A 12,912-nucleotide genomic window follows, 5' to 3' on the forward strand; every position below is an offset into this window, starting at 1 on the left:
TTCATTCTGTTCCAGCTGTGTGGGAGTGGAGGAGAAGATGCTAACGCGATTGGATCTTCCCTTCCGCCCGCAGCTAGCTGTTGGAGAGAAACCAAAGCTCTAGCACTAGCCATCGTCCCTCTTCGCACGAGCACAGGGGACGACCGATCTCCTCCCTTGGAAGGAGGTAGATCGGAACCCTTGATCGCATGATAGGAAATCATGATTTTTGGAAAATCATGTTTTTCCTTTTTCCCTGTCACATAGTTGTTCTTTAATTGTCGATCGTCGACTGCTGGAGGAGAGGAAACCGACGGTCAATTGTTGACCATCAATAACTACATCGAGAATATGATTTCCGGTGATAGTTAGAAAGCCCCAGAAACGATCATGATAAATGTTGTTGCATGGTTTCCGAAATAAGGCTTCTCTCGAATCGATCGTCATCGATCATCGGCTAGTACCGAAGACGATGACATGACTCATGACTTCCGAAGTCGTTCAGACGGGAGCTTGGCGTGGATCACCAATAGAGGCGGGACTTCAACAAAGATCGTTTGATTGATACCAATCTTGCTCAAACGTCATCGGAAAGGTACACGTTTAGAATAATTTTTATTATTCTGTAAAATTTTAATTTCCTACCATGCCTTATACACTTATTATTTCCTATATACATGCGTGTGTAATGGTAATTAGTCTTAATTATTTATTTTATTTCCGCTGCGCACGTTTGTGAAACGTGTAATCATGCGCATTGCACCGGGACGATCTCAACAGATAATTCCTGAGATAACCCTGCATAGTGACACTTATATGAGTAGTAGCATCGGTATTTATCCCCCAAGTGTCAAATGGACAAATTAACTTCTGAACTCACAAAGTTGAGAAGTTTACCTTTTTTACACGTCAGTTGGCATATTTAAGGCAGTCTTTCTTCATATGACCTTTCTTCTTGCAGAAGTAGCATGTGGACTCCTTATCTTGTTTCTTGTGTTCCTTATGGCCAAAACTCCCAAAATCTGTAATTTGCTTTCTCTTTCCTTTGTTATTGATCCTTTTTCACTTCTTGCTCGAACCTTGGGAACCAGATGCTAAGTGAGCACTTTCAGATGTCTCATGCCTTAGTCTCTCCTCTTCTTGCACGCACTAAGTTATAAGTTCATTTAATGTCTACTTATCCTTTTGAGTATTATATGAAATCTTAAAGGTAGTGAACCGTGTAAGCAGAGATATCAAGACGAAATACACTAACATAGATTCAATCATTTTGAGTTTGAGTGCTTTCAGACTTGTGACGATATTGGGCATCTCCATAATGTACTCCCTAATATTTTCTTTATCGTTATACTACATAGTTATTAACTTTGAAAGAAGTGTGGTAGTCTCAACCTTTTTATATGTAACAAAATGATCTGCTAATTAGTTAAGAAAACTTCTAGCATTTTCTCTTTCAGTAATAGAGTCTTTAATTAGTGTTAGTATATAAAGTCTCATGATACTTAGACACATGCGGTTTAATCACTCCCACATTTCAAAATCAACCCCTTGCTCTATGGTACTAGCACTAGTCAAGGGTGCAGGATGATCTTATCTCAATGCATAGTCCAAGTCCATGCAATTCAAAACTAGAATAACGTACTCTTTCCATTTAGTAAAATTATAATCAATTAGAGTGGAAATATTATTAAGACTAGCAGTTATTGATTACATTGAAATAATAAAAAAGAGAAAATAATGTAAACTCATGATTTAATTAATGTCAAGAATATACATAATTTGAACAAAATATATTTGTTATATAGTTGTAATTTACCTTGAATATATATCTGACATTAAAGTAATTTTTCTGTAAACTAATTACTTTTAGCATAAATATACATTTGTGATACATAATGTACTAAACCTATCTAATGTGTCTTCCTTTGGACCGACATAATATTCAATTTAATAACACGTGTGTAGATAGACCTAAGAAGACCCTAAGAACTTTAATTGAACAGATAAAAACTTGATCAACCTTAATAGCTCAAAACATTAGACTTATCAATCGATTAATACCATATGACAATCGATTGGTATCACTCAATCGACTACCTCAATTGATTTGAAAGTCTACTGTATGCGACTTCAAAATCATCAATTGATTAATGATGAGTGCTAATCAATTGGTGTCAACCAATTGACCTCGCTAATCAATCACCAATTCTTATGTGTTCGACATCTAACTCATCAATCGATTGTTGATTTATGATAATCGATTGGTGGTTACCAATCGATCACTTAAAGGTCACCAATCGATCATTTAAATTGATTATTAGAAGCAATCAAATCAAATAATCTATTTTATCGCTTGTCAATCACTTGATCACCTTAAAATAACGCTCATATATGGGTTTTGTCTTGGCTCAACCAAAAGGAAAAGGATCCCCCTCTGATGGCTTTTCCAAGTTCCCTTTCTTGATAATCATACTCCAAAGCATATTCCATAATTGATTTCGATGGATGTCCTCTCTCTGCTGATTGGAGAGGATCCTTATGGTTCCATTTGATTGAAGCCTAGTAAAAGTTGATTTATACAATAGCATTTACTTTCAACAAGTTCTACGGTAGGGAACTGAAGTATTTCATAACATGCGCAATTTCATACAAGTAGCACTTTATGTGCTGCAACAATTGATTTGTATGTGACTGTCACTTTGTAAATCATATAAACCATGATTTGACAAATGTGTTGAAGTGGATAAAGATTGAATTTTGACGAAGTCGAGATAATGCCTTTTCTGTAATGGTCAATTGCAATTTCTTATTTACCTCCTCACAGATGGTCGTGAGGTCGACCGTGTGAGACCGCTGGGGTGACGGATTTGACCTTTTACTGAAATGTAAATACTTTGATATCAATTTAAAAAATTTATAAATTCTAAGTCGCATAAATTTTATAAATCGAATAAAAACTCGTATAATTAGAAATACAAGAATATAGATCTAGTTTCAACAATTAACATTATACAACATATTAATATACATAAACAATGATAAGGAACCTAATTTGAGAGTCGTTGTTCTTGTCCTACGACGTCAATTACTTGATCCCTATGGAAGAAGATGAAGCAGAAGTAAATGAATGGTTTTCCAATGGAATTAGAGTGACAACGTCGTAAAATCTTCGTCAGCGGGGAATGAAACAAGAAGTCAGAAAATCTTAAACTCTCACAGACTAAATATATAAAAATATGATCCGTTACAAGTCCATAGATAATAACAGATCGAACTAACGAGTTCTACATATTTAATCAACATTCGATAATTCAAAACTCAATAAACTTTAGTTAGATCACTTAAATGAATTCGGTTCGTATCCGTATATATAAATTACAATTAAGTCCATTTTAATAGATTAAATCCAACAGATCGAAGTTATATTTGATTGATAATTTTTTATCGATCAAAATTAAATTTGTTCGATAATTTTTATTTGACTTGTAATTTTAATTTTTTAATGATCAAAATTAAATTTGATCAATAATTTTTAATTTTTTATTAGTCAAAATTAAATTTAATCATTAATTTAAATTTGTTACTATCAAAGTTATATTTAATTGATAATTTATAATTTTTTTCTAATCAAAATTTGAACAATAATTTTTATGTTTTTATTAATCAAAGTTTGATATATCGGTTAAAGTTATATTTTTCTAATAAATTTAAAATATTTATTAGTAATTGATATTTTTTATAATTTTTTTAAAGGTTCAAAAACACATTTAATATTTATGTTTAAATTTTATTATTTTTTTCATCTTTCTTCTCTGTAGTTGTCATTTTTCTTTTTTATAATCCACCATTAATGTTAAAAAAATATCAATTAAATATTTTTTATTAGATAAATTTAACTAATAATTTATCGAAATTAATTGACTACTAAAAATTTTAAAAAAATAAAATTAAAATATATAAATCAATATTATAATAATTTATCATCAAATTTAATTACTATTTTAAATATTTTATTGATCCAATTTAACTTTATTCATTTGATTAAAAATATTTATTAGGTACATATATTATTTTTTAATAAATTATATTTAAAAGTTTAGGAGAATTTTTTTTAATTTTATTAATAAAAAAAGTAAAATTTAGTGCAATTATAATGTTACTTTATTAGTATGTAATTAATAGTCATAATTTTCAATCACAAAAATAATCTTTTACAATGCACCAAATTATTATTTTAAATTTTACTAATAAAATTAAATATCTTTGATAATATTTGATATAAAAACTAATTTTAAAAATTAATATTGAATTTTTATACTGTATCTGATCCACCAACCTAACCCATGGATCAGGTTTGACACAACAGAACAAGTCTAGCCCCTTTAAGGTCATAGCTAGCAGCCTTAGACTAAGCCAGGTCGAGCTTGAAGCTGAGCAATCGGTTCAAAATCAAACCGATCAAATTGATTTAAATGAAATCATATAAATCAAAAAATTATCAAATTAACCAAACCTATCGAACTTTCCAATAAAAAATTTAACCAATAAGATATTTCTGTCACTTTTCAACCAAAAACCAGCACCACGATAGAATTTTAAAAAGTCAACTTTGCCTGAGGGAAATTCAAGAATGGAGAAGAAAATGGCATTTTTTGAACCGGAAAATCACAAGAAAATGAACATAATTTTGATAAAAAATTTAAAAAGTTGCAAACCCCTAGGGAATATGACAAAAAGTGAATTTTATTTTGAGATGAAAATAAATTGAAAAATGAAAAAATTGGAATCACATCAATATCAGAAAATTTAAGAAAAGTGAGCTAAGATTCAATTTAAACTAAAGAATTGAAACTCTTTGAAACTGATCTTGAGAGTAACTCTTTTCATTTAGTGTATTATAGTATTTTGACCTTTTTTACAAATTTTTTAGGAAAAGTAAGTTTAAATGAAATTTGATTAAAGAAATTAGACCTGTTTGAAGTCATTATTGTGATGCTGATTTTAAAATTAACGCATAAAATCAACACAATAGTCGTATTAATTTTTAAAAATCAATATTAAAATTTTAATTTATTCGATTTAGTCGAATTAAAAATTTTAAAAGCGAAATTGAATTAAATTATTCAAAATAATTATTTTTTAAAAAAACATAAAATTCTAAATAATTAAATCAAATTGTTAAATTTAATTGATTGAATCGATTAATTCAATTTAATGGAACTTTAGCTCTCCTAATTAGCCTCACAATTGCCTTTACCTCTATATTTTCTTTTAAAAAAATAAACTATTAACAATATTTGAAATGATCAAAATGGTTCGTGCCACCCTGTTATTTAGCTAGAACATGCAAACCTCTACAGCCTTACACCATCGAATATGTTAATTATTATTTTTCATTATAATTATATAAAATAATAGTTTCTTTAATTTCATTTGATCCAAAAACAACATATATATAATTATTTGAAAGAGTGGTTAATTAACTAGGAGGTGCCATTGCCATGCCGTCTCTCTCAGGTTCATCTTTCTCTTTCTCCAACGACAAACTTCCTTTTTTATTACAAGAGACAGATTCTTGTCTAAGTAAACTAATTAATCTTAACCTTTATTGGCCAATTTATTAAAATGAAAGTTAACAATCATATTTTGTTATATAAAAATTTATACTCTCGCTAATACTGATTAAGAAACTATGAAAATTCTAGATGAGCAGTTAAAGTCTTTGGTTTTAATTTTTTTTATTATTAGATATCCACCTTTATTAGAAATTTAATTTAGTAAATATAATAAAATTTATTAATCAATTTGTCCTTATTTCTGCAGAACAAGAGGCAAAGTACATAGAGCGTAATGACAAACATAAATAATATAATTAATTAATGTTGGAATCAAGTGATGCTAAACGCACTTGGGACCAAGGTTGTCAAAATCGCGAATCAACTCGGCGAGTTTACGAGTTTACGAACTATTATTTCAATTCCGTGTTGAATCAGCTTAAAATCGAGCTCCCCTTGTAACTCGTAAACTCGCGAGTCAACTCGGTCAAACTCGGTAAACTCGATAAACAAAGGAAATCTTTATTTGATGTTTTCTTTTATCAAATTTGGACAATCTGGTGTATTTATTGGACTATTTTTGTATGAAATTTTAAATTTGTCATTTTGTAACTTGATGTTGAAATATAAATTTTGAAAATTTCATATCTTTTCATGTTAAATTTTCATGTTTAGTCTTTTTTTATATGTGAAAACATGTTGTTGATAACTATGTTTATGCTTTTTTATTAGATATGTGAAATAGTGATTGTTCTTATGAAGTTATGATCAAATATATATTATTTGACATTTTATAATTCTTTTTTGGATTATCTGTAAACTCGTATGAGTTTACGATACAAATTTACGATACGAGTTTGTGCACCCCTAACCGAGTCGACACTGAAATCGCGAGTTTGACAACCTTGCTTCCTATGGAGGAGTAGAATGAACCATTTAATTGAATTTTAGTTATTTCTTATAAATTTTAAATTTACAATACAGTTAGAGAAAATGGACGATTAGTCAAATCTTGTCTTGTAGCTGAGAGAGCCAAATGAGACTTGGAGCTTAACGATTGCGAGGTGTGCCTATTATGAATGTCCTCCTTTGTTGAGTTAAGAGAATGAATCATTTTCAAAAAAAAAACTCACATCTTTGCGAGCGACATAACTTTACATAATAAATTTCAAAGACTCACTCTTAGAGCCATAACTATTTCTCGCCTCTACTAATTACTTTTACAATAAACCTTGGCTGTCTTTGATTAGCTTAACCTACCTGACCTTATTTGACCTGACCAACCTATTCAACTATACCTGCTAATTTAGCCAAATTGATCAATAGCATACATATTGTTTAACAAGCAACAATATACTAAATTTGATAGCACTTATTCTAACAAATAAATTTGGCACTACTGGCTTAAGGTCATAAACAAGCATACAATCATGGAATGAACGCTTATTTTGCAGAACTAATAAATTGCCATTAAAAAGATGCAAGCATTACGAGAAGACAATAATTAGATTCAAAAAAGAAACAAAACCAAAAGATTGGCAACGAGGCATAATAAGCATGAGGAGTTGCAAAGAGCTGCTGCAACTAATTTGTTCGAGAAAGACAGTACTGGCAAAAGGTCATAAACAATCCAAGTACCCAACACAAACCCACCTGATGGAAGCTGAAGTAATTCAAAATCACAAAAATAATAATAATAATAATCATACCGCAAACATGATTATTTAGAAATCCTCTGGATCTTCCTCATCATCGACACCTTCTGCCCCAACCTCCTCGTAATCCTTCTCGAGGGCAGCCAAGTCCTCCCGTGCTTCTGAGAACTCACCTTCTTCCATTCCCTCGCCGACATACCAGTGAACAAAGGCTCGCTTAGAATACATGAGGTCAAATTTGTGGTCGATTCTTGAAAACACCTCAGCGACAGCAGTGTTGTTGCTGATCATGCACACAGCTCGCTGAACCTTAGCTAGATCGCCTCCAGGCACCACTGTGGGTGGCTGGTAGTTGATACCACACTTAAAACCAGTAGGGCACCTTCAAAACATGAGAAATAACAGTCAATTATAAAGCAGAACAGATTCAATCTTATAAAGTTCAGAAGAATTCTGGTAGAGGGGCAGAATCTGATAGAAACTCACCAATCGACAAATTGGACAGTTCTCTTGGTCTTAATGGTCGCAACAGCTGCATTGACATCTTTGGGCACGACATCTCCTCGGTACATCAAACAACAAGCCATGTATTTTCCATGCCTTGGGTCACATTTTGCCATCATGCTGGAAGGCTCAAATACAGCATTTGTGATTTCAGGGACCGAAAGTTGCTCGTGGTATGCTTTCTCAGCAGAAATGACAGGGGCATATGAGGAGAGCATGAAATGAATTCTAGGGTATGGGACGAGATTGGTTTGAAACTCAGTTATATCAACATTAATGGCTCCATCGAACCTCAAGGAGGTGGTCAAAGAAGATATGACCTGAGAAATCAATCTGTTCAAGTTGGTATAAGTCGGCCGCTCAATATCCAGAGACCTTCTGCAGATATCGTAGATTGCCTCATTGTCCAAAAGAATTGCAACATCAGTGTGCTCAAGAAGAGAGTGTGTGGAAAGGACACTGTTATACGGTTCCACAACTGCTGTAGATACCTGCAGAAAAATGTCACAGGATAAGTCCACCTTGCCAAGTATGTGTACATACAAAGCAGCTGAATTAAAAATAGGAATCCACAATGGAAGCTAAGCAACTAGACGCTAACCATATAACTACATAAGGTTTGTGCAGGTGGAAATTGAATAATTTTACTTATGATCACTATTCATTATGGCAGAGAAAAAATGGCATAGAAACCCACATTAAGTTGTCAATACAAACACAATCTTGAAGTTCTTTTTAGGTTAATCAGATCACAACTACCAAGATGCAGATATCAGAGTGCTACATCTTTAACATCAGGAGCGCCATACTAAACTGTCATGGATATTCAAAGGAAATCTCCAAGGTCAAACAAAAGTACTAACTGCAATTTGTAAGAAAATAATTTGGCAAGCATTAACAAGAACCTGAGGCTACATAATAACATGCAATGTGAAGGTACAAGGGCGAACCTACCAGACAGCAACCAACAAGATAAATATTTAATCTAAAACTAAGGATGCCTGCACAGAAATTTTCTAATACCTGAGGAGAGGGGTAGATTGTGAAACCAAGCTTTGACTTCTTGCCATAATCCACAGATAGCCTTTCCAAAAGCAAGGAACCCAAACCAGATCCAGTACCGCCACCAACAGCATTGAAGACTAAAAACCCTTGTAACCCAGTGCAGTTGTCAGCTAGTTTCCTGACACGATCAAGGCAGAGATCGACAATTTCCTTTCCCACTGCATGTCACAAAGAGAATTGAGAATAAAATTACAAGCAAATGTCATAATAGTAAGGAGAGGACTCAAGGACAAGTAAGATGGGTGTATCTACCTGTGTAGTGACCCCTAGCAAAGTTATTAGCTGCATCCTCCTTCCCAGAGATGAGTTGCTCCGGATGGAAGAGTTGGCGATAAGCTCCAGTTCTAACTTCGTCGATGACAGTCGGCTCCAGATCCACAAAGATGGCCCTTGGCACATGCTTCCCAGCACCAGTTTCACTGAAGAAGGTATTGAAGGCGTCGCAGGCCACTCCTACACTAGAATCACTAAAGAAGACGACCAAAACGTTAGACAAGAAAACAAAGGTCCTTCTTAACTGAAATTATCGCAGGAAATCGCGCTTCTGTTGTTCCAGGTACAACTAGGAAAGAGGATCACAAGAAGTAACTGCATGTTCCTCAAATCTATGAAGCATCACGAAAAGTATACATTTTTGATACGTGAGCTAGAAAAGCCCAAAATAATTGAAATAGTTGAGGTCCTAATGGACGGAAATGCTTCTCCCAAACAGATCTGGAGTCAAGATCACCAATTTCAAACCATTTCCAGGGTGGGTCAAACCAATTTGAAAGAATACCCTAAGTCTCAAAAGCATCTAATTTTCTTCCCAATTAAAATCGTCAGCCCAAATCTGAACGAAAACCCTAGGTCTATCTATGTCAGAGACCGAAAACACATCTAACTCTTTTCCAACTCAAACTCAGAGATACCGACCAAAAACAAAACAAGATCTACCAACAAAAGTGCATGCAGTAACAGCGCCCACCTGGACATTATGCCATCGGGTTGGATGCCGTGTTCGAGGCAGTAGAGTTCCCAGCAGGCATTCCCGACCTGGATCCCGGCCTGACCGATGTGAATACTTATGATCTCCCTCATCGCTTCTGCTCGCCTCTCACCGGTGACGGAACCCTAGAAATCTAGACGGATCGGCGAGAAGACGCAAACCGGACGCGGCCAGCAAGGGAGCGGATTTTTAATTTGCTGATTCCATCGGATTAAATAATCGCTTTCAATCCGATAACCGTTGTGGGGCCACAGCAAACCTTGTAATCCTCGATTTGGCTTGAAAGACGAAAATACCCTCCCGATATGAACTTATATGAAAAATTAAATAAAATTTTATGGGGAGATCAATAATATTAAAAACATCCTAATTTATATGTATATTGAAGGGCACTCTATGATGTAGCATTAGGTATGGTTTTGTTGTCTTTGAGGCATAGCTGAGTTGATTATGACACAGCAGACTTGTAGATGAGGACAAGAGTTCGAATCCTGACGAAGTCAAACAATACCCTCCTACGTCGTGATCAATTGTAATTTTTCGATGTATCTCCTCACAAATGGTTGTGGGATCTAAGGTGACGGATTCTACTTTTTTACCAAAGAAAAGGTACGGTTTTGCTATATAATTTTATTTTAACGAGGGCTAATCATTTAAATAATTTTATATTCAATGCAAAATGGCAAATCATTTATAATTTAAAATATTGAATTTTATTTAACAATCCGTTTGTGCCATATTTTGATTTCTGGAAGTGTGCGGCAGCAATTTAGCTGGAATATGACGACAAAAGTATAAAAGCGGAGACAAATTCAAAACTTAAAATATTAAGAGTTCGACAAACGGGGGACCCGACCAGGTGCACGTGACGTGTGAGCGGTTGCTTAAAACAGCATCAGCACGGGATGACGTGGAGCCGATCTCAGCCGTTCGTTCCATGTGATAAGTTGACTCGGTCAAATTTAGGGTTTACACATGTACAAGGAATAATTTATAATTTAGTTGTATGTAAACGAGTTTAATTAAATTTAAATTTATTTATTTACTTGGTGATTTTTTTAAAATTTATTTGTTAAAAACTTTATTAAGGTGGAATTTTTTTATAAAGCTCAATTAATAATATTGTTATTCTAAGATTAGGTTAAATTTATATTTATATTTAAATATATTACTAATAATTTAAAATTATATAAATTATTATATTTGTATATATTTAAATAAAATTAATAATTAAATTTTTTATAAATTGTTTGTGAAATGGTAAAAATATATAATTGAAAGATTAATATATCTTTTTTAATAAAAAATGAAACCTGTCAGTCCTATATGGTCGGCCCCACTAACATACATTCAATTGAAACGATACGAGTTAATTAGATGTCGTGATGAGTGATACTACTTTTTTTTATGAAAGTAAAATATATATCATCAAGAAAATAACACAGGTATACAAGGGAGACCTCTAACGCTATTTCATGTCATGTCTGACGAACTGTCAGATCTAAGTAAGTGTCATGGTCAATCATGTAAGCGCTCTCATGTGTACCAACAATATTAGGGTATCTCACTCACTATCTAACATGCAGGTACCCCTGCCCATGTGACCGTCATGTCTATGTCCACTACCAGTGTGGGGAGCCCTCATACCGCAAAGTCAATGTCACAACATCCGCCTCCTCATCGTCCGTCTTCCGTAGTAGTCAGCACCGGGTCAGCAACTGCGCCGCTGTACTCCACCATAGCACAACATCTGCCTCCAACCTCAGCTGCCAGCTCCACCATCCTCTGCCAGCTCTTCGCATCCATCTGCTCCACCATCTCCACCGGTATCTCCAAGCTCGCCCACCTCCAAATGAGACTGCACACTTTTAGCTAGCAAGTGGCTAGCTATCAACGGATTTGATGCTTCTTTACCGTAGCCGTGTCTACGGACTAGATGAGCCAATGCTAGTGGACTCATACACCCTATAAGGCTTTTTAGCAAAGCCCCAGCCTTCAACGGATTTGATGTGTCTTTACCGTAGCCGTTACTATGAACTAGATGAGTCATTCTGATGAACTCATTCACCCTCTTAGGCTTTTTGATAAAGCCTAATCCATCAACGGATTTGGAGCGTCTTTATCATGAGTCGTTTGCTGTGGACTAGATGGACCATATGTGGTGGATCCATTCACTCAATTTTTTTTTTACAATGTAATATTATGCATGTATGATGCCATGTACGTAATATAATGCTCTCATGAGAATAAATACAAGTTACAGTTGTGTATGTGTGAATATGTGTATATGCATGCATGCTATGATGTACAAAATCTCCTATTCCTCCATGTAGCGGCCTATTATCCAAATGCAAAGTGAGGTTAGAGAAGGAGTATGTATACAAAATATCCACCTATGTGCAAACACTCTATGACACTATCACCGTCTCTGCTCCCTGCCTTAGCTCCTGGTCCGTGTAGATGCCCAAAGTTTGGTATACATGCGTCCGTATCCTCTTGAATAGTCTCTCCTCATCTAGTCGTCTCCCCTTGTGCACCAAGGCATTCCTAGCACTTTACAAGTGGTGCACTAGGGCGGTCATGCCCACATACCTCGCAGAAGTAGCAATAGAGGTCCTCCTGTACAGCCGTCGAAAAGTACGTAGCATGCTCCGGAAAATAGACATCGCTGGTCGCATATAAAGTCATGCACGTATCCTCTTCATCTCAGCTAAGTAAAGATGGAATCAAGGGAATCTATAAAGTTGATATTGATATACCTGCAGATGATTGGGCTATTGTCACCAAGTTCTATGATGTTCTGATTCTGAATACTGGTCATTGGTAATATTCTATTACTCATCTCTTTACCTTCATACTTTCGATCATTTGCACAATTAATGCTATTTCATTCTAGATGTTTGCTGATTGTTGTTGTTTGCTCATGCTGACCGATCGAGAAATATTCTAATGCATGCATTTGAAAACTTCTGGTTTAATTATGGTTTATAATGCCTTGAAAACCACATCTATATGAGATGGAGGCAGCCAATTATTATCACCCTATACATAACAAACTATTATTATTTCAAGCCAGATAGTTTCATCAAGTCTTGATAAATAAATTTCAGAATTTTGATTGTCTATGATATTCGATCATGAATTTAAATATCTAACTGGAACAGGT

General features: G+C 34.2%; 1 protein-coding gene across 1 annotated transcript; it reads right to left on the reverse strand.

Annotated features, from left to right (window-relative positions):
• Nucleotides 1–7,083: 7,083 nt before the first annotated feature.
• On the reverse strand, nucleotides 7,084–9,935 carry LOC141833359 (tubulin alpha-1 chain-like). The gene is made up of 5 exons (XM_074720778.1): nucleotides 9,726–9,935; nucleotides 9,011–9,225; nucleotides 8,717–8,916; nucleotides 7,676–8,184; nucleotides 7,084–7,571 (listed from the first exon to the last, which is right to left on the reverse strand). Exons 1-5 carry the CDS (start codon nucleotides 9,836–9,838, stop codon nucleotides 7,259–7,261), a joined length of 1,350 nt encoding a protein of 449 aa, XP_074576879.1. The 5' UTR covers nucleotides 9,839–9,935; the 3' UTR covers nucleotides 7,084–7,258.
• Between the last annotated feature and the right edge of the window lie 2,977 nt (nucleotides 9,936–12,912).

The sequence above is a fragment of the Curcuma longa genome, chromosome 8 (genome assembly GCF_044706935.1).
Source record: "Curcuma longa cultivar G26 ecotype Majalengka, Jawa Barat chromosome 8, ITB_CL_G26_1.1, whole genome shotgun sequence".
Lineage (NCBI taxonomy): Eukaryota > Viridiplantae > Streptophyta > Magnoliopsida > Zingiberales > Zingiberaceae > Curcuma > Curcuma longa.